We start from the raw sequence: 22722 nt of genomic DNA, 5'->3' as shown, positions 1-22722 counted from the left end.
TTTTTAAAGTACACAGTATTGCTGTCTCACATGCAATTATGTAGCTAAGGGACATTTGCACAAAGGAAAAAGGAAAGGTTCTCCCCTCCAAGAAACTCTTTATTGGATTCAATAGGCTAGTAAGAAGTATCCCTTATACATATTTGTATGTCAAGGTTTTATAGTAACACAGAGATATTAATAAAAACCAGCATGTTTGATCATTACTCCAGATAGGTCATCTGCAGCTCGGGTTGTAGAATCACAGGTGCAAAATAGCAAGAGAAACTTCCTTGAAAAATAGTAGTTTATGCTTTAGAAAGAGTCTCCATTCTGAATTACTGAGTCATGTACAGATCTAGAAAAACCAGCAAAAGCCATTATGTAAAGAAGCAAAGATATGGGACTTCCCTGGTGGCACAGTGGTTAAGAATCTGCCCACCAATGCAGGGGACACGGGTTAGATCCCTGGTCCAGGAAGATCCCACATGCCACGGAGCAACTAAGCCCGTGCGCCACAACTACTGAGCCTGCGTACCACAACTACTGAAGCACACGCGCCTAGAGCCTGTGCTCCACAACTAGAGAAGCCACTGCGGTGAGAAGCCCACACACGGCAACGAAGAGTAGCCCCCGCACACAGCAACGAAGACCAAACGCAGACAAAAAAAGTAAAAACAAAAAAACAAAAGAAGCAAAGAGAATTCAGCCTTAATTGACTCAGATAACACTGAGGAACTCCCTTCTCCAGGTTAAACGGAATGTGGTCCTTTTTCATATGTGGAGGAGTCAAAAACCACTCTTCAGTTACATTAACCCACAGATCTCTGCACATTTTCCAAGCCAGAATGGACTAGATTTTCAAATGAGAATCTTTTCCAAGTCTGAATGCTTTTTAAATTGTTTTCTTTTAGAAAATCACACCAAAAATTACCAAAAAAATTTATTTAAGGTAATCCTTCAATTATTTGTTGCAGTATTCAGAATGGAACTGAAACTGAATAATGCTTGAATATTTTAACAGCAGAAAGCCCAGGCTGAAATATGGCAGATTTAAGCAATGAGGCAGAACAGGGTGTGTGTCGTGCAGACCAATTACTCCCAACTCTCTTGAGAAGCACAAGTAAAGGAAAAGCCTTTCAGCCACCCAATGTGTAATGATATCTCAGCAAGACAGATGCTGAGCCATAGAATAGCACTGAGCTGAGATGATTTATATTTTTTAAAGCTCAAGGTTTGAAATTTTTTCCTTTGATTCTAATTTCCTTTTTGCAAATTTTTTTTTTAAACCATGTGAGTCAGTTGCAAAGCTATCATCTGATCTATATGCTACAGCCAGACTTCACGCTCAGTTGAAGCCTCCTCCTTCCTTCGGACTGTTCTTTACATTAGGTTTTTCAGTAAAGACAATAAAATCTTGGGATTCTCTGTGCTACTTTTCTTCCGTTCAAGAATCATAACCTTTGAAATAATTTTTAAGTGGAAATTTACGATTACAATTACTATATGTTAGTAGGTCAGCTTTTGTGATACAGTATAATGATCTTAAATTATTATCCAGTATATCCAATATAATCCATGTTATTCCCTCACTTGCATCAAAGTAAATTTAATCTTGGAAAATCTGTGCTTACATGCAGAAGGGGAAAGAATTTGGATAAAAGCTAGAATACCATTTTATCACATATTAAAGAAACTTTATAGTGGCTTCAAAATACCATGAAGTACTTCCGTTTATCCTGGCTTCCTGATCCCCTTCCACCGCTCAGCCCCTCGACACACACACACTCTCTAATCCCATCTTGCGCTTTCTTCTTTTCTTCTCTTTTTGTAGCTCAGTCATGATCATGGGCTGGGGAAGAAGCAATGGTGAAGGTTATGGAGGTTAATAGCAGTGAAGTAAGAATTAAATGATTGTGCTCAAATGCATCATCTGCCCTTAAAAAAAGAAGAAAACTTTTTACTAAACTATAATATACTTATAGAAAGAGGCATTTTGCTGAATTTTTACAAACTGAACCCCCCCCCCAGTGCCCAGATCAAGAAATATTGACTGTACCTTAGAAGCCCCTCCCCGTACACCTGTCCAGTCATCATGCTTCCCCCTCACCCCAGGGTAAACGTTCTCCTGGGACCAAGCAGATAGACTAGTGCTGCCTGTATATATAAATGGAATATATATAAATGATATATGGAATCATTCAGTCCGTACTCTTGTTTTGTCTGGCTTCCTTTACTCACTGTTCTATTGGGAAATTCACCCAAGTTTTGTGCTTGGATGTTGTTCGTTGACTCAGATGTTTCAGTGGACCACAATTTGCTCTTCCAGTCAGGGGCTGATGGGCACTTGAAGAGTTTAAGTTTGGGACTCTTGCAGGTGGCACTGCTGTGGGCTTGGGAGGGTGTAGTTGTGCTGGGCGTGCACACATGTCCAGGAGGTATACACCCAGGAGAGGATTTGCCCAGCTGATGAGTGTGTGTATGTTCATCCCTCATTGATGCTGCTTATCTGGGAACAACCGGAAGAGCACTGGTGTTCGGAAGGAGGCCCCTTCCCTCGGGTAGAAGATGCGTGTCAGTGCCTCAGCAGTGAAAGTGGACATATCTGCCATTCCAGCAGCCACTCACCTTTCTCTATTTTAATTACCCCATTTGGCACATTTACAGGGCAGCAATGCCTGATAGTCAAGAGGATGGCTTGCAGGATCCTGAAGAACCTTCTGAGCCATCGAAAGAGCTTCTCACCTGCTCTTTGCAGTTTTAAGGTGCAATGATCAACTCATGCTTAGTTCAGATCCATTTAGTCACAGTTATTATATTTCTACTCTCTAAAAGGTGCGATAAAAGTAAATTAGAAGTGGAATCTTGCCCTTAAGGAGCTTACAAGCTTTGGGGAGTATAACTCTAATACAAGTTAGAATGAGATGAGTTCCATTTAAAAAACATATAGGCATGGGGATTATTTTTTAATACTGGTAACCTACACCTGTTAAACATTATGTTCTAGGATAGTTGATTAAATGTTACAAAATATTACATGTAAACTTATTCTAAACATTCATCTGTTCATCAGTGGCAGACATACGTTCAGGTTAAATGTCACAGAGTATAATTTTATTCTATTCTGTGAATCTAGGGACACAGATATTTCACACCAACAAATTTATTCAACTGGGAAAGATATTTTCTGCTTGTCTCTCCATCCATTAGAATATACCTAAAATCCTTTCTTTTATTTCCCAGTTATCTGCTGGAGAGTTTAGTTCTGCCATCTGATCTAATTACTTATTCCACAAATATTTGTTTAACTTACTTTGTGTCAAATATTCTGACAGGCCCCGGATATGGAATAGTGAAAAATTCCCACACGATCCCTGTGCTCCAAGAGTTTACAGTCTCAGGAAGAACAGATATAGAGGGCTTCCCTGGTGGCGCAGTGGTTGAGAGTCCGCCTGCCGATGCAGGGGACGCGGGTTCGTGCCCCAGTCCAGGAAGATCCCACATGCCGCGGAGTGGCTGGCCCGTGACCCATGGCTGCTGAGCCTGCGCGTCCGGAGCCTGTGCTCCGCAACGGGAGAGGCCACAGCAGTGAGAGGCCCGCATAGCGCCAAAAAAAAAAAAAAAAAAAAAAAAAAAAGAACAGATATAGAGTTTCAAGTCATACAATATAAGTTCAAATAATGCTCCATGTAGTGGGTTTCATAGTGTCCCCCCAAAATCGATGTCTACCAGAAACCTCAGAATGGGACCTTATTTGGAAATTAGATTTTTGCAGATGTCATCAGTTAAGATCATATTGCTTTAGGGCAAGCCCTAATTTCAATGATTGGTGTCTTTGTAAGAGAAAGGAGAGGGAGATTCAGATAGAGAAACACACAGGGAAGAGGGCTAAGCAATGACAGAGACCAAGGAACAACAAAGACTGCTGAGAAGCTGGGAAGAGTGAAGGAAGGATTTTTTCCCTAGCGCTTTCAGAGAGAACGTGGCGTTGCTGGTACCCTGATTTAGCACTTCTGGCCTCTAGAACACCAAGAGAATCCATTTTTGTGTTTTAAGCTACTGATCTTATAATGATTTGTTAACAACAGTCCTAGGAACCTAGTACAGTGAGTGTTAGGTTGAACCATAAGAAATTGCCCATTTTGACTGCTTTGACCTACATGAACATGGCGACTTCATTTGGTCCAACCCAATATGCTGTGAGCTTGTGAGAGGAAGACCTTGTTGATGAGAGGAAGCTTCTCAGAGGGATTTCTGGTGGAACTGAAATCAGAAAAGCAAGTGGAAGTTCATGAAGAACAAGAGAGAAAGGGGAGGAGAGGAGCTCCCAGCAGAGGGACCAGGGCAACGAAGGCTCTGGGGCAGAGGCCTGGACACTTGCGAAGAGCTGAAAGAGGCGGGCATGACTGGAACATGGTGTGGGCACAGGGCCAGGTGAGGCTGGACAGGTAGGGACAGGTAGGAACAGGTAACACAGAATTGGGTGTTAAAACCTAAAGGTTGATGGTTTTGTTCAGGAGCAGTGGACCCCCACTGAAGGGTTTAAGCCAAAAAGTGAGAAGATTACTCTGACCCAGATGCAGGATAGATTTGAGGAGCCAAACCAGATGACGAGACGGTGGGAGGGAGGGCATGAGCCAGGGGATGTCTCTGACCAGGGAAGCACGGTGGGGATCCAGAGAATGGGCCACCTGAGCAGTTTTTAGGAAAGAGCTCCGTGTTTTTGTTTTGATGGCATTGTCCTGATCAATATACCATCTGCCCTTGTGTCTCTTTGAAGACATTTAATTCTCAAAATATACATACCAGTCCCGGCAGGCCTACAGCCCCAGTGTTGACTCATATAATCATGTGTAGCAATTTCACTGCCCAAGAAGTCTCTGGAAGGAGAAGCGGCACCTCCTTCTTTTTTTTTCTAATTTCTCTCTTTGCTACTCACCTTGTGTTCACATCACTTTGTTTATATCTCAGCTAGAATAGCTATTACATTTTATTGTCATTATCTGTTTATATAACTATCCATTATAATGTGGGTTCCGTGAGGGCAAATACTGTGCCTCAGTTATTTTTATATCCCCAGAACCTAGCACAGAACCTGCTAAGTCCTGGCCTGTGGGATTTGATTTATAAGTGACTGCATCGGTGTATCAATAAATGAGTCAGCAGACACATGAATTAAATACTTCGTTTATGCTCTGTCTTCTCAGCCTGTCTTTGGCCCTTTATAATTGCCTTTCTCTTTGGTCTGACAGCATATTAACTGCTTTTTTTTCCCCCTGTGTGCTCTCCTTACCACTACAAATATTTTTCTACTAGTTGTGGCAATAAACTTTTGGAAAAGAAGTATCTTCCTCATGAATCTCTTTATATGTGGAGCCATTTTTCTAATTGCCTGCATCTCCTGGAAATGCTCACAGTTTTTGTTCTGTGCCTTTGGGAGCTAATTCTTTAGCACTGTTGTCATCGTAACCATCAAATTATTAAGAATGCACCGTGGTCAGTGTTCCTGTCAGGGGGAGAGGGGAGGAAGGTGGTGAACAATGGTGGCCCCTTCCCTAAATGAGATACCACCAAAGACAGAAAGTCAAAGATGACTCACAAAGCTATATAAGATATACAAATGGCTAAGGTAAATGTTCATATTATATAAAACCAAAATGGAAGAACAGTTTCTGTAGTGGAGTAAGAAAAAAAGGCAAGTTTCCTGAACTAGGAATCAGGATGTAGAATCTCACTGTGGGCTCACAACCAGTTGGACAACTGAGCCATATATTGTATTGAACTTGGGATGTTCCCCCAAAATGCTCGTGTTCTCTCTGGCCATTTTGAATATCCCCACATGGTAGGAGGGAAGAGCTGCCACCTCTCTTCTCATTATAAAAGCTTCCTTGGCCTCTCATGCTCACCTTTCCACAAATCCAGGACAGATTGTCATTATAAAGTAAAAGCATAAGAAACAGAGACACAGATGTAGAGAACAAATGTATGGATACCGGGTGGGAGGGAAGAGGGGGGATGAATTGGGAGATTGGGGTTGACATGTATACACTACAATGTGTAAAATAGATAACTAATGAGAACAGACTGTATAGCACAGGGAACTCTACTCAATGCTCTATGGTGATCTAAATGGGAAGGAAATCCGAAAAAGAGGAGATATATGTTTACGTGTAACTGATTCACTTTGCTGTACAGCAGAAACTAACACAGTGTTGTAAAACAGCTATACTCCAATAAAAATTAATTTAACAAAATAAAGTAAAAGCATCTACCCCCTTGTCATGATATTTAGGGGATATTTTGTCATACTGTAATAGAAATGCGTTGACCAGTCCCAAGAATAACAAATATTTAAAGTTTTGTTTTTAATTAAAATAACATTGGTTATTTTAATATTTTAAAATATTATTTTAATAAAATAAGCTAATGTACTTTATGCCTCAAGTAAGTCTTTAAAGATATATATCATCTCTATAAATTGCAGCTTTCTGATAACTAACGAGGTAATCATGGAACTAATGCTATGGAAATATCTTTAATATGTTTTCTCATAATATATGCTAATATATGTTAATTTTAAGTAATTTGAGCAAACCAGAGAAAACTAATTTCATAATTCTGCTTCTTTACCCCTAGAAATAACCACTATTACCAGTTGGAATATATCCTTCCAGATTTGTTATATATAAATGATGAGGTCTCATAATATGTACTCTTTTATATTATCTACTTTTTAAGGACACATATACACACACACAGATTATAAGATTTATAAGATTTAAGATTTATAGATCTATGTCATCCATTATAAGAGCTTCATAGAGTCTTTTTGCATGAATGTACCATAATTTATTTTGCCAGTCCTTACTGGGGATAAGTGTTTAGTTTATTAGTTTATTTCTAATTTTTTTAATATTACTGACAGAGTAGCATTGAACTGCCATGTACTTTTTTTTTTTTAAGATTTTTTTTATGTGGACCATTTTTAAAGTCTTTATTGAATTTGTTACAATATTGCTTTTGTTTTATGTTTTGGTTTTTTGGCCACGAGACATGTGGGATCTTAGCTCCCTGACCAAGGATTGAACCCATACCGCCTGCTTTGGAAGGCAAAGTCTTAACCACTGGACTGCCAGTGAAGTCCCTGCCATGTATTTATGTCTTTGCCCGTTTGTTCAAATATTTCCTTAAGATAAAGTCTCAAAAATGATATTGCTGGATCAAAGTAGACATATCTTTAACATTTTAAAACATATTATCACATTGCCTTCTGAAAAAGTTGTACCATTTTATATCAACAAAAATTCCCATTTCCCCATAACCTCACATTTTTTAACTTTTGATAGTCTGATATGCAAAAGTAATAATTCTATTTGTGTGTTTATAGTACCTATAAGTATTTGTGTTTGAGCATCTTTTCATTAATTTTGAAGCAGTTGTATAATTTTGTGAATTTGTCTTTTCCAAAATTAGTTTGTGAACACTTTTTATAAATCAAGAAATATATATCCAACATTTTTCAAAAAAAAAAAAAAGCATATACCCCATAGGGGGTAAGAAGCTGGTACCTTTTGAAACGTGCTTCCATAACCCCACAAAGAAAGACTGACTGAACTAAAGTAATCTTTGACCTCTTAGCTCAGCATTTGTGATGTAAAGCCTCAGCTTCTGTGAAACCTAAACTGTAAAAATATAAAAACAAACTTATAGAAATAAATAAACAAACAAATAAATAATAAAACCATTTGCTTGTCAATTCCCAGATATTTCATGGCACGTAATTGAATAATTCCCAAGCATCTTTACAACTACATAGAGAACTTTTTCTTTATGTACCAAATGTGTTGTTTCTCTTTGAGCTATTCTTTCATGAATCTGCTAGGCTAAATGATCAATTTCTTTGACATTTTCCCCCTTTCAAATATCACCACTTAGGATTTTCATTTCTTTTTTCATTCTTTTGATTTCTAATTCTAACACACATATTTATAAAACACTTTGGTGTTTAAATATGTTAGTGATAATAAGTCAGTCAATGATAAAAAAAATTATGTTTCGTATGGAAAGGGGATTATGTTTGGGAATAAAATAACATACATTTTTCTTCTAATTGTTTTTTTCTGGTTTAGTTTTTTGTTTAGTTTTCTTTTTGTTTTCCCTGTGCTCAGACTTTGAACACTCAGAGTAAGGCAGGAGACCAAGATATACTTGGTAGGGCTTTACTGCCATCTACCGTTCCTTCATGTAATAACTCATTGTTCCTTTGATTCAAAAATTCTGATAGACTGTGACTTACATTACTAAAGATTCCCCCCTTCTTTCTATTCTTTTCTTTAGTTAAAGCAAAGTGAAGCAAACGCAGACACCAAAGAAAAGCTCCCTTTGCGACTTCGAATCTTTGAAAAATTTCCAAACAGACCGCAAATGGTGAAAATCTCAAAGCTTCCTTCAGATTTTACAGTTCCTAAAATCAGGTATTAAAGTATTTCTTTAATTGTATATCTCAAATACACTGTAAAACATTCATCTTCAATCTGATTCAGCCCTTTCAAACTCATGTGGGTGTGGTGTCTTTCTATTTTTAAGTTATTATCCATACTGCTACTCTGTCTTCCTCTGTTTTAAAACCGTTGACCCCTTTAAGCAATACATCCAGAGCAGAGTCAAGTGTGTTAGCCTGGGCAAGACGGCTGCTGACCGCTGCTTCGCCCTGAGATGGCCCCTCGGGGGTTTGACTTCACAGGTAACTGGCACAGGTGGTCCAGCTTACAAAGATGCACGTAGACATTGGCCTCTGACCCTCAACCATGTAAGGATAAAAGGAAATGGAGAAACTGCCACTGGCCAGGTGTCCAGACTGCTGTGACAGCGTTTGTTTAGAATGCCATGTCTGGGTGCAATATAATTTGTCTTCCATTTTTTAGAAGAAGAACCATGGCGTTTTGCACTCATACTAATATGATTTTCTACCACTTTGCCCTCAAGTTAAACAATTGCACTGAAGATGCTTCAAAACGCTTATTTTTAATAATTAAAGGAAATTCTTCCAGTTATAGCTCAAAAATTACAAGTAGAACCAGAATAATATCAAAAATGACATTTTTTATGTAACTAGTTTTAAAACAATTCTATGGGGAGGTTATAAAAGCATGAGACTGGATGTGGTGCCATAATATTTAAAATTCAAATCAAAATATATTTGCAATTCTGATTAAAAAAATTTTTTTAATGTGAAAAATATGACATATATAAAAGAGCCGTAAATTAGATTCAAGATTAGTGATTATTGAAAAGATGTTATCTGAATTCTCCCCATGCCTTAAAGATCAGATGAAGTAAGTTTCTTTTGAGTTATTTTGAGTCTTTAAATGTAAAATTATCTCTAAAAAGATTCTTATGATAAATGAAAGTTCAGAGAGATGAACTAATTCCTCCAAGTCTTAGAGGGGAAAAAAGTATCTTATTACCACAATAGGAGTTAAAAGATACCATTAATTACTGAATATTGTTGCTTAAAAGTAATTTCAGGGACGTGAGTTTTTTAAAACAGGAATAACTGAAGATTCAGGAATTTTTCTCTGAATTCACCATTTTGCAAATTATATGTGTAGTTAAATCTAAACACCTCTTGGTGTGACATGTCCTATTTTCTGTGAACTTTTGCCACTGCTTTATCTTAGCTCGGGCAAATCCATCATTGCAAAATGCCATCCCTTGCTCCATTCCATTAATAATGCTTGACATAATGTGTACTTCTTTTGCAAAGGGAAAGTTTCATGAAGCAGTTTATTGATCGCCAGCAACAGGACACCTGCTGCCTCTTACGAAGCCTTCCATCTACCTCTTCCTCATCCTGTGATCACTCCAAACGGTCTGCGATTGAGGACAAGTACATTGACCAAAAAGTAAGAATCACTGTCTCAAATAACCAGATTTTTCTTCAGCCTGTGTGTTAGAGAAAAGAACCATGTAACTGGGTGGGGTCCTGAAATCTAATGTCTCAGGAGAATAATGAAAAAAATAATTTTAGTGGTTGGAGAAATTACTAAACCTAACATTTGTAAATTTGTTAATTTAAAATTTGCATTTCTACAGGTTAGCTTTTGAGCCCTGCCATGTGGCAGCCGGGTGACTTCCAATAGATCAAAAGCCTCCCCAAACCTGCATTTTCTCAAGTACAGAAGGAAGGGCTCTGAGCTCTCAAGTTCAGCCCACGTTTAATGGTGGCCTGTACATTACTTTCTGCAGGAGACCTTACTTATTCCAGTTATTATGCAAGGGAGACTAACCAGAGCCGAGTTTCTCTAAAATTAGTCCAAATAACTGTCATTTATTGAGTTTACTAAGGCCTGTGGCAGGAATTATCTCTAGGCACATTATCTTATTCATGTTCTGATTTACCTATGTCTTTATCATTTGAAAAGTAGATAGGGAATTTTTATCCCCCAGATTCTACAGTTAGAAAATGAAAGATCAATAGCAGAGTTTGTGAAAGAGATTACACATTAGAGTTTGTTTGCAAAAGCATCTAATTCACTTGCGAGTATTTCTCTTTGAAAGTCCTAGTTTCTATTTTAATCCTTTAAATTGTTGCCACCTTTTTTCTATGACTTATCATCAAATACATATTTCTCTATTATCATGTGAAAATAAAATAGCAGCTCCTTCATGCTCCAAGATTCTGTTTCTCCCCATTCTCCAAAAATTACCCTTGCAAAGGACCTTTACTTATTCCTCTCCTCCTCCTTTTCTCCCATCTCCTCCCCAAATGAAATGAACTTCTGCCCTTTATCACTCCCTGATTCCTTGTTTCTCTGCTGTAGTTGAGTGATTTTCTTCTCAATTATGATGATAATGATTTCCTTTATAGTGTGTCTCTTCTCACTCAAGAATTTTCATTTATTTCTTTTCTTTCTGTTATCTACAGATGTTATTCCTCTGTTTTAGAGATTCCAAGATTGTAGATGACAAGTCTGATGCCAATGTCATTTTTTTTTTCCATGTGAAAGTAATTCGGTTTTTCTTTGGTAGTTGGTTGGTTTTCTGGTTTCTCTTGGGAAGCTTGTAAGACTTTCTACATCTCCTTGGAGTGCAAAAACTTTACCAGGATATACTTTGTATGTCTTTTATCATCAGAACTGCCCAAACTGGGGAGTCTTTTCAGTTTGCCAACTAAGAATATAAGAAATTTTCATTTATTATTTGTTCAATTATTACTTTTCCATCTGCTTCTTTTTTCCCCCTACTTTTCTCTTATGATTGTTATCTCTCTTTTTCTTCTGTGTTTTGAAATATTTGTTCTGCTTAATCTTTCAGGCCACTAATTTGATTTCAACTGAGATCATCCTTTGCTTTTAAAGTTTGAGTGAAACAATCATGAAATGTGTGTGGAGAGGGGCACACGCACGCAATACTGTTACCTCTCCTTAAAGACGTTCAGAAGACTGTACTCTTCTAAAAGAATTGTCACTAGACTTGTCATGTCCCTTCCCCATAGTTGTGTTTGTGCAATACTGTGCACAAGGCATAGAAGCAAAAAGTTTCTATGTTAGTGGATAAGCAAGTGGGAGGATAATGGCCTGGTTTCAGACAATCATTCTGAAATTGCATTTTACACATGAGAACACAGATGGCTTATTTTCTAAATTTATTTCAAAGGCAGAACTTTAAGCCAGAGGGTGTGCAGTGAAGCCCCAGTCTGGGCTCAGGTTGCACCCAGCCCTCTCCAGGAAGAGTGCCAAGAGTCGATATCATGGATGCCCAACATGGCAAATCCACAACTTGCTTTTTTAAATCCCGAGTAACGATATCCCACTGGAAATACAAAATTAAAATCTTAGTCTGTGAAATTTAATTTTCTCTCTACAAGGGAAAAGATGATGTCTCTTACATTTCCTGAACAGAATATTTTGAAATTGGTGAGAAAAAATAAATAAAAAGGTTCTTAGCAGGTGAGTGGGATGGGGGGTGTGTCTAAGGGGACTTTTCATCCTTCTTTGTTTGTGGGTTCTTTTTATATTCTCATTTAACAGTTATTTTTAACTAACTGAAAGTAATATAACAATTATAGCTTTATTCTGTTATCTTACACTTGTCTCTCTCATAATCCCCTAAAATATAATGAACTAGCAAAGACATTGATCCTGGGGGCGGGATCCAAGTCCCTCAGCTCTAAAGAGACTAGAACTTCTTGGAGACTGTGGGCCGTCCCCCATCTATAAAGTCAGTTGATTCAAACACACAATACATGGTCTTATACAAGGACAGTGATCGGCCATGGTTAAGTTGCCCTTCATCCCCTGTCAGGCTCATTGGCCATATGTAGATAAACCACAGTTAGAACAATATTGTTTATCTTTTTACAGCCTTCAGCATCTGGAAAGGGGCACATAGGGAACATAGTTTCTCTTCATCTCAGCAGAAGCTACCCTGTTGGGGCAGCAGCAAAAAAGACTTACCATGCTGCCACCCATTCTTAAAGCTTTGACTTTTCTCAGGCTGCTAGGAAAGTAGACTTAACAGTTCCTTTCACCATCCCGTTTCCAGCTTGAGCTCCTGGCGTTCTTTATAAATACTAATGATCTGTCATCCTTGAGGGCTTTGGGCCAGGGAAACCCAAAACAGAGAATTCCACTCAATGAATTTCAGTGGTAAGGATTTAAGGGAAGTAGGAATCGAGGAGAAAGCAGTCTGGTATCTGTATTTTTAAATATGGCAAGCCTTTTTCATTTTTCTTAAGAAACCCCAAAGCCACTTAAAAGCAAAAATACACAAACACACGAGAAAAATCCTGAACAGAGACCACACCACCGTTAGCTCCCCTGATAAAGTATTTTTCGGGAAGCACTTGCAAATTTCTATTACATCCCAGTTGCCTTGGGAAATACGAGTCATTATCAAGTGGACAGCAAGGTCCTTCACTCTGCGTGAAGAAACTCTCCTGGCCCCCTGCAAACAGAGGCTGTTTTCCCCAAAGAGTAGTAAGAAATCAAAAGAAAAAGAGAGGCTGGCTTTTGGTGATTCTAATAATGTGAACAAAGGAGCAATAAAATAAAAGTTTTCTCTTAACGACTACCTGTCAGGAAGAAACTTCTGACACCCTCTATACTTGAGGGACTCACTTTTCTCTTGCCAAGGAAAACACTGAGTCCTCAGGAACCTGGACATCACAAGTTAAGGGGAAAACCTGACAACAAAAGCCAGGAGGGGTGGAGGTGGAGTTGTTTGATTAAGCAACGTGGAAACACAAAAGCACATGTTAGGCAAGATTTTCTCAAGTAATTACCCTGGCTTTGAACAACTGTAAGGAATTCCCATGGCAACCTCACTTTGCAAAGACCATGTTTTTAAAAATAGCCCTGTCTGATTACCTTTATCATGTAGTTTAAAATACCTGTCCTTCTCTGTAAGCAATGAGCAAACAAAACTGTAACATCTTTAAAGCGTTGTGTGGTTTGCTCAGATCCTAAAGGAAAAAGACAGCAAACAGTGTGGTCCCTCTTTTCCCTTGGGGTGTCCTTCCAAACCCCACAGAAAAGGCATTCCCAAGTGCCAGTTCCCACATCTCTTTCCCTTTCCACTCCCTTACACCCCCGTGGGCATCTTCAAGGGGTCCCCTTTCCTCCTGATTAAAGGATAAACCTGCAGATCTTCCGAGGAGTCTTACTAGTTTCCAAGCAGAAGGGAATCGGGCAGTGGTTTTCTACTCATTTTTTCCCTCTGTATTATTGGAATTAAACCCTCAATTCCTTAAGTAGAGTGCTTGCATGAACTGAGATGTGAACTTGGCTTTCCAGTAACCCTGTTAATAAAAGCAGCTCACTCTGTCCTCAAGTGAATCATCTCATCAACGTCAAGGTTTCCACTGTGGTTGGATCTAAGGACTCTCTCTGTCTCTGACAGACCTCCCTGGTCTTTCTGCCCTGCTGTCTTGGCTGGGGAGCCACTTCTGGGGTCAGAATCTGCCGTGTCTGGGGAACATGAGGGCCCATCACAGAGTCACACCAGCATGAGACAGATGGAGAGATGAGGGCTGTCCCAGTCACCCCCTTGTATCCCTGCACTTCTCAGAACCGTAATCAGAACCCATATGATAAAGAACAGTGAGGATTTATTTCTCTAACAATAGAGCAATGTCTGCTCTCTCTCTTACCTGTCTCTTTTCTGCCAAACACATAGAAAGTTCCATAGTAAGCCTTCATAATTAATAGCTAACACGTGTACAAAATGAGGAGGAAAACAAAAAAGTAATTACTGTGTTTTGTTTACCCTTTACATTTCCATAAGTCTTCAACAGTCACTCAGTCATTCAACAAACATTTATGGAACACCTGTTATTCGTCTGGCACTCTTCTGGGCTATGGGAATTCAACAATGAGTGAGATGTGAACTATGTCCTTTAGAATCTTTTAGTCTAATGGGGAGAAACACGTGTGAATGGATGAAAGTAAAAACTATTACAGGAGCATGAGACAGAACCCCCTATGTCCTTCCTGCAGAAGAAGGAAGACTGAGCCATAGAGGACAAATTGCTCCAAGCAGGGAGGGAAGCATGTGGAAAATATGGACAGCATGATCTCCTTAATGTAACTGATTGTGAGAAGCAGAATAGAATAGTCATTAAGACCAGTAATACTGATTACATGATGTAGGTTCCAATCCTCATTTATAAACAGAGATAATTCTTATTTTTAAGGTTTGTTGTGAGAATTAAATAATATATGTTAAATGCTTAGCATCGCACCTGGCATAGCATATGATATGTGCCTATCAAACCAGATAAGAAAAGTTACTTTAGGAACTTACCTGACTGTCCAGTGGTTACGACTCGATGCTTTCACTGCCTGGGCCCAGGGTCAATCGCTGGTTTGGAAACGAAGATCCTGCAAGCTACACGGCACAGCCAATAAAAAAAAGAAAAAAAAAGTTACTTTAATTAAACCATGCCATGAAGTCAGATTCAGCAAATAGACATATTCATCAATCAAGAAAAATTACTTTTACTTAAATTAGCCTTCAGATGTGACAGTCTAGTTGAGCACAATATGTTAGTTACTGATTTATTTTCCTTACTGTCCATGAGCCTGATTTTTTTTTAGTCTGATTTTTGATGATATTTCAGTTGCAACCCCCGTGCCTACCTAGTGTCTTAGCCTCAAGAAGTAAATTAGGGCTTCCCTGGTGGCGCAGTGGTTGAGTCCGCCTGCCGATGCAGGGGACACGGGTTCATGCCCCGGTCCGGGAAGATCCCACATACCGCGGAGCGGCTGGGCCCGTGAGCCATGGCCGCTGAGCCTGCGCGTCCAGAGCCTGTGCTCCGCAACGGGAGAGGCCACAACAGTGAGAGGCCCGCGTACCGCAAAAAAAAAAAAAAAAAAAAGTAAAGAAGTAAATTAAATTGTTCTGGAAAGGTTTACTGTTCACAAAACCTTGCTGATTGCCGTACAGCATTTTATAATTTTCTTTGTAATCATAGAGTATTTGATGGTTTGTTCCAGTAACTCCACGTGTAGCAAGTTGCTCAGCTTGATCTATAATTTCCAGGATGAACGTTAACTCACTTTAAAAAAAAGAGAAGAGCCTGTTTTCATCTTTTGGGCTTTTACTCTTCTGAAAGAAATTTCTAAAATAATAGCTTAGCATCTCTGCAGTGCCATTCAAGACACGTCTCTAGGAGAAGAGTGGCAGATTACATGTTACTACCACTAACCAGAAGCTGTATTGCAAAGATACAAAGTAGTGTGGTCCCAGGGAGGGAAGAAGTGTGTCCATCAAACCCAGTATGAAAACCCTACCACTTCTCTCTTTAGTATACAAATGCTTTAGTAGATAATTGATTGCCCACTTATTCACAGTAATAATGGAGATGCATCATTTAAATGACAACTTTTTTTTCATTTTTATTGATCTTTGCAGTACGTTTGTGAGCTCAAATTAAAATATGGCTGCATTTATGTGCACAGTCTTCATTTGACAGTCATTTCTAGAGGACTTTTATATGCAGTGTGCTGGGTTATGGGTTAAAAACACATTTTGCTGCTTTCAACTAACACGAGAATAGGAATTCCCTATCAATGATTGTTTTTTCAGAATATTTAATTGTGTGATCACTTTTAGTTTGGAATTATATGTAATTTGTTTGCATTCCTTAGGTGCACATTTATTGGGAGTCAAAAGTAAATCAGTCTAGGATTAAGCATCTTTTATACATAATATAGAAGGCTTTTGATCAAGTGTTTTTGGTACAGTCTCCAAAACAGGTCTGGGAGAGCTGAGGTTGCAGCTAAACCTATCTTTGAAATTTACATTTTGCTCTACTTTTTAAACATGCTTCCCCTTTGAGTATAGTCGTACTTATAAATTGTATTTTCCATTAAGTCTCAATGTGTTATAGTTGATGCTTCTGCTGGCATTCTTGTTCTTTGGATTTGAAGTTCAAATACAGTTTAATTGTAATTGGAGACCAGTAGCTGCTCCTTGTACTATCAGAGTGCCATGGATTTTAAATTCACAAACAACTGCTTGGTTAAAAGCATCTGTCATTTTCTCCCAGAATCATAAATCCACTCATCTTTTTTTAATCTCTGCAGATTTTCAGTCTTTGTCTTTCTGTTTATATGAACTATAACCACGAAGTCATTTTGTTTTTTACTTATATAATCTAAATCTCCCTAGCATGTATTATATTTTATTACCAGTTAGCACTATATATACACATATCTAATTTTTTTCTATAATTGAAGATAATGTTTTCCCCTCGTGCTTTGCCTCATCAGTTATTATCCTTGTTTAGCTGAGATATAAGTTGTTGGAGATTTGACCAACTCTGCAATGACAAGCATTAGTGACTAAAGCACAGTCATAAAATTCAAGTGCCAAAAAGCCAAGCCAATGAAGTTTCCAATCATTTAGTTTCTAGTTTTACAAGACTGTCCTATATCTCAAGTTAATAGAGGCATTTCAAAATAAGCAGTCCTCCTTTGTAAGTTTTACCTGCTTCACATCTGTTATTTTAAGTATTCACTTCATAAGAAAAAAAAAAAGGTAGAACACAGAGCTATCTTTTAATATTAAGAAATTTATTCATTCTTTCAATATATTTCAGAATTGAACTATGCACAGTGCTAGACTAGAGGAAAATGTAGTGGACAAGGAATACACCATCCTTATAATATGGAGTTTATGATCTAGTGGAATTCACAGAAAGACAAAAAGATGTTTCACACACAGAGCAGGGACTGACATGTATGGGGTGCCCTGGACCCCAAAGGAAGAGTAAAGATTTGGGAGGTTTGTGTGTGTGTGTGCACATGTCTGCATATGTGCGTGTACACGTACATCTTTATATATATTTTTAACTTTCCTGCCTGGTATTTTCTCAGGATTCAGAATTTATGATGTTGAAATAACTTAAGATCAGAAATCTTGACCCATCATCTAAAACTCCCTTTTTACAAAAGTCATATTCTAAGACATATTTCAAACCTTCCTAACACACCTTCCTAATACAATGGTATTCACCTTTATATACATTGTAATAGGACTATTTTAATCTTGCTGCCACCAACACTAATCACGTTTTTAAAATTCTTTCTTTCTAAGCATAATGTCAATTCTGCAAAAAGTTTATTTTATGGAAACATCTTGCCATGCACAGGATCTGTCGTATGCACTTTGGGATTAATTTTCAGTTCACAGGTGCATGAAAAATTCAAATACAGATAAATGAGGTACCACCTTCAACGTGTGTAATTTTAAGTAATTGCTCAGTTCCAATTACTGTGTTTTATGTGGGAGACTTATTCAATAAAGTGGCTCGTTATAATAATTACACTATACCTTTCCAGCAGAAATGACATTCATCAAGCCTTGTTCACTGGACCATGATTTGGGGCTTAATGGTCATATGTTTTTATGAATTCTCTCCCACTTAATATCAATCTATTAATATTTTTAAAGTGAGAAAAGAAAAATAAGGCCTCTCAAACTTTTTCCCACTTAGCAACAGAAATGTACTGTTAACAACTCCAAATCAGAAAAATTAGCTGAATATTTATAATGTTTGTGGTTTTCTTTCTCAAATAAATATTAATGGCTTCATTTTGAAGATCACTAGAGTGAAAGATGGTTCTTTAGATCTAAGCATGGAGCATCCCAAAAGAATCTAATATTCCCTGATAGGTTTGTGGTTACTCCCAGGTGATTGAATAAATTGAATTATTGTTCTGGTTAACTAAAAGTTGTGATGGATCCCTGTTAAGGATTCAGTAAATGTAAAATATAAATCCTATAAACCATCCTGGCTCTAATGGGTTAGAAAGGTCATTGATCTCTTTTCATGCTTCAGCATTGTTATTCCGAAAATCAGTTATGGATATATAGAACAAAGAAAAAAATTGGCTAGTTTAGATTTTGTATTAGGAGTTGAGAGAAGTAAGAGCATGTTATATGTGCAAACCAAATCTTCCAAGTCAAGCAGACAATGTTTTATTACAGTATAGCTTGGAAAATTCTTTTCTTTATACTTCTTCTTTTTAATACTGCTTTTAAAAATACTTTTAAAATACTGTGACATTTTACATAGACATCATGATGTAGTGAAAAGCTGTACAATCCAGAACTCTAATCATAATTCTGCAATTTATTATCTGGGTAGCCTTAGACAGCCTAATTTCTATGAACCTCAGATTTCCCATCTGTAAAAAAGAGATAATAATACTACCTATGAAGATTAATTTGAAGATATGTAATATGTAATATAGTACCTCAACACATGATCAAACAGCCGAGGAAATGAATAAGGATTTAGAGGACTTGAAATACACAGTTTACCAGTTTCACGTTATGGCCATTTATACAATTCTTCATTCAATGACTAAAGAATATACATTCTGATTCAAGAACACATGAATGATTTATAGAACATGACCACTTAATACACCACAAAGGAATTCTGAATATAAACCAACATAAAATTAGAAACCAAATAACAACCACAAAAATCACCTACACATTTAAAAATTTTAAAACCACTTCCAAATAACTGAAGGAGTATAGAAGACACCACAATGGACATAAAAAGTATCTAGAACTGAAAAATAATGAACATAATATATATCAAACTTATGAGAAGTAGCTAAAGGCATTTTTAGAGGAAAAATCATAGCCTTGAATGCATATTTAATAAAGGAATAAATGTTGACATTAATCTTCCAAGTATTCAACTCAGGTAATTAGAAAAATATCAACCAACAAAACACTGAAACAGCAGGAAGAAAGAGATAATAAAGATAAAAGCAGATTTTTTCCTCTGAATTAAACATTTTGCAAATTACATTTGTAATTAAATCTAAATACCTTTTGGTGTGACATGTCTTATTTTCTGTGAACTTTTATCACTGCTTTATCTTAGCTCGGGCAAATGCATCACTGCAAAATGCCATCCCTTGCTCCATTTCATTAATAATGCTTAACGTATGTGTACTTCTTTTGCAAAGGGAAGGTTTTATGAAGCAGTTTATTGATCGCCAGCAACAGGACACTTGCTACCTCTTAGGAAGCCCATCATAGGGGCTCTATCCTCATGACCTCATCTGAACCTAATTGCCTTCCAAAGGCTCCTCTCCTAATATCATCACACTGGGGTTAGGGCTTCAACATATGAATTTTGGGGGGACACAAACATTCAGTCAATAACACACAGCACTGTAGGGAAGAAGCCAAGGTTAGTTGCAGGGCATCACATGTTTCTGGGAACAGGCAAACACCCTCTTCCCTCTACACTAAAGAAAAATATCCAGGGGACTTCCCTGGCGGTCCAGTGGTTAAGACTCCACGCTGCCAATGCAGGGGGCCCAGGTTCGATCCCTGGTCAGGGAACTAAGATCCCACATACCGCATCTAAGCCGTGTGCCACAACTAGAGAAGCCCGCAGCCAAAAATAAATTAATTAATTAAAGAAACAAAAACATCCAGGAGTGGAATCAAAAATAACAAGAGTGATAAAGGAAAGAGCAGATCCAGATAAAACTGGTAGTGTCAGGGGGGAGTGAAAGCAGAGCCAGGAAATCCCAGAAAGAAAGCTGCCACATTTGATCCCTGTATTCTAACAGAAGAGGAAGCTCTGAAGTTAGGAGAGAAATATTGGAAATGCAGGAAAACAAATTTTGCATGAAAATGAGCAACTGAAAACCATCAAAGTCAAGTTCCCTACAAAAGTTACAAGAAAAAGAGAATCAGGGAGGGAATGCTATCCTATAGACAGGTAAAGAATCAAGCATGTATCTTGCCTTCTCCTTATGAATTGAACTACTGAGTAACCAAATAATACATGTGGGGAGGTGCCTCATTATAAAAGTAATCCAACTAATAAATGAAAAAAAATGACAGTTTTACAAACTGGGTGAATCAGTCATCTAAGCAACGAATATCAATACTGTTAACATCACAAAAAGAGGGACAACCAGACATGATGCACATTCAGATCAAACCTGAGTGTGATGAAACTCAGAATCCAGTTGCCAATTTGCAGAAAGTACAGAGGACAGAAGAACATGGTGAACCATACCATGAATGTACACTTAGCAAAACCAGGCTCCAGGAAGCTATGGGTCAAATGGCCCAGGATCTTCAACTGTAAAGGGGAAAAAAAGAGGAACCTGTAGATTAAAACACCTAAAGGCAGTGCCAGAAAATTGGCTCGACCCGTCCATTGCTATGCCCTTCAGCTCCAATGTATTCAACCACAGATAACTCTATGCAAAATGATTTGAAGTTCCAGGGTCTTGAATTCCATGTTCAAGTGCACAATTCTGGGACAATCTTGTAAATTAAAATTTTAAGACTTAAAAAAATCACTTATGTTTTGTTTGAACATTTAAATTTAATGTCTTTGTTTTTGATTATTAATTCAGTCACAGAACAGTTATCTTGTGGAGCTGAATGTATCAGGTTTGCAAATATAAAATCACCCAAAGAAAGAGGTTTTTCAACTAATCTTTTATTTTTTTCAATTCAAATGCTATGTAAATATGTCACCCATACCCTTCTTTTTAAGTCCTGCATTTCTGATAGGTTTATATCCAGAATGAACAGTTACACCTTTCATAAGCTGTAATTCCTTAAGTGCTTTGATCATTATTTCAGGTCCTGTCAGTATCTTCTGGAGCCATAAGAGGGCACTGCAGAGCAGTGTAGCTGGTGCTGTCGGCTGAAAGAACTGCGCGAAGCTTTACTAAAGAAATAGGAGAACTAGTCAGTCACTACAGGCCTTCTTTATTTACCAGCAGAAAGAACAGTTTCTAAATACATATCAAAGTTATCAAATACAGGTAGGTAGGTAGATAGATTAGGTAGATAGATAGCTATAGATATCTCCTTTCTTCTTTCAAGAATATTCCAAACCTGAATTGAAGTTATTCTATTACGGTGTTTATTCTTCTACCTATTCTGTTGTTAGTTACAAAAGAAGTTTTCAAGGACTCCTTGGTACAGATTAATAGCGTATTCTGTTTTACCTGGTTCAAGTTTAGGACAAAGGAGATTTGGAAGCCCTTTAGAAACCATGTGCAGTGCAAGAAGTAATTTGGAAACAATACAACACATGTTGTCCCCAGTGTCCACAAAGGTTTTTCCCAACGTGAAGAACACTGTTTTAAGTGTCAGCTGCCCAATTACAGGGGCAGAAGCTGGGTGATTGAGTTCAGACCATCTCCTTACACTAGGGGAAAGACGGCTAAGGCCTGTCTTTGTCCTTTGAAGATGAAGCAAGTGTAGGATCCACAGTTCTCTCCTGAAACTTGCCTTCCCGGGGCCTCTGTAGCCTGGGCCCTTTCATAACTGGTGAGCACTTTCAGCTGAGTCTTCTATCTCCAAAGTGACTCTAAACAATGTTCCTCAGGAGATGGCCTGTCACCTCGGGGAGGTTCAATCAACACACAAAGTCACTCGTCAGCAGAGGAGAGAAGATGTAAGAAAGTTTCATGATTCGATCATGGTAAACAGCCTTTTGTGTGTTACCCTGAAAATATAATTTCAAAAAGAAAAAAATGATTTCCATTCTAGTTTCCTTATCTACACATTAATTTATTCTCCCAAGAGTTGTAGTGAGTAATGAAACCAGCTCAGTTTTTCATTATTGGAAACAAAAGAGTGTACCACCTCTCCTCACGTGAGGGAAATTGCCAGTGTGTGCAGTGATCCTTCCCTTCATTACAGATTTGCTGTGAAATAGGAAAGTTCTCTTGCTAGTGACGATGCTATGTAGGTTGCCAGCTGTGGTGTGATGACCAGCACTTTCCCAGCTCTGGCAGTATGGCCACATGGGTTCACATAGCATTCATTTATAGGTTTGTTTGCAGATTGGGGCTCTGTGACTTTGTACCTCAAGTTACCTATCTCTTGTTCAAGAGAAACTGGATGGTCTATTTTTTCTGAATACAGAGTTATTCTGTCTCCTGCTTGATTTTCCTCCCTCAACTTTGTTTGAAAGTGTTTCCTCCATTCTCCTTGCTTAAAGGACCGCCTAGCTCAGCACTTGCACAGGTAGTTTGCACCAAGTTAATCTGCCCTGTGCACATTTCCAGCTTTAGTCCTTCACCCACTGCTTCCTTTGCTTGTAGAAATCTTAACTATCCTTCAAGGCCCAATACGACTTCTTCAATCAAATCTTTGCTAACTATTTGAGACACACCTAGTTCTCCCCGACCCAGAGCCCTGCAGCCCCCCTTATCTTTTCTATGGTGC

The 22722-nt window shown here is 38.1% G+C and overlaps 1 protein-coding gene across 9 annotated transcripts in view; it reads left to right on the top strand.

The window, feature by feature from the left end:
* NALCN (sodium leak channel, non-selective) overlaps positions 1 to 22722 on the top strand; it is a 294176-nt gene that overhangs the window by 204721 nt on the left and 66733 nt on the right. For all 9 annotated transcript variants that reach the window (XR_004346630.1, XR_004346629.1, XR_004346631.1 and 6 more), the window contains 2 exons: positions 8317 to 8453; positions 9746 to 9884. Coding sequence is in view for 5 of the 9 variants with exons in the window: in XM_032610834.1 (XP_032466725.1) it covers positions 8317 to 8453; positions 9746 to 9884 (276 nt within the window). In the remaining 4 variants the exon portion in view is untranslated. The remainder of the gene's footprint in view (positions 1 to 8316; positions 8454 to 9745; positions 9885 to 22722) is intronic.

The sequence above is a fragment of the Phocoena sinus genome, chromosome 18 (genome assembly GCF_008692025.1).
Source record: "Phocoena sinus isolate mPhoSin1 chromosome 18, mPhoSin1.pri, whole genome shotgun sequence".
NCBI classification, from domain to species: domain Eukaryota; kingdom Metazoa; phylum Chordata; class Mammalia; order Artiodactyla; family Phocoenidae; genus Phocoena; species Phocoena sinus.
This window is presented reverse-complemented; position numbering and strand designations above follow the sequence as displayed.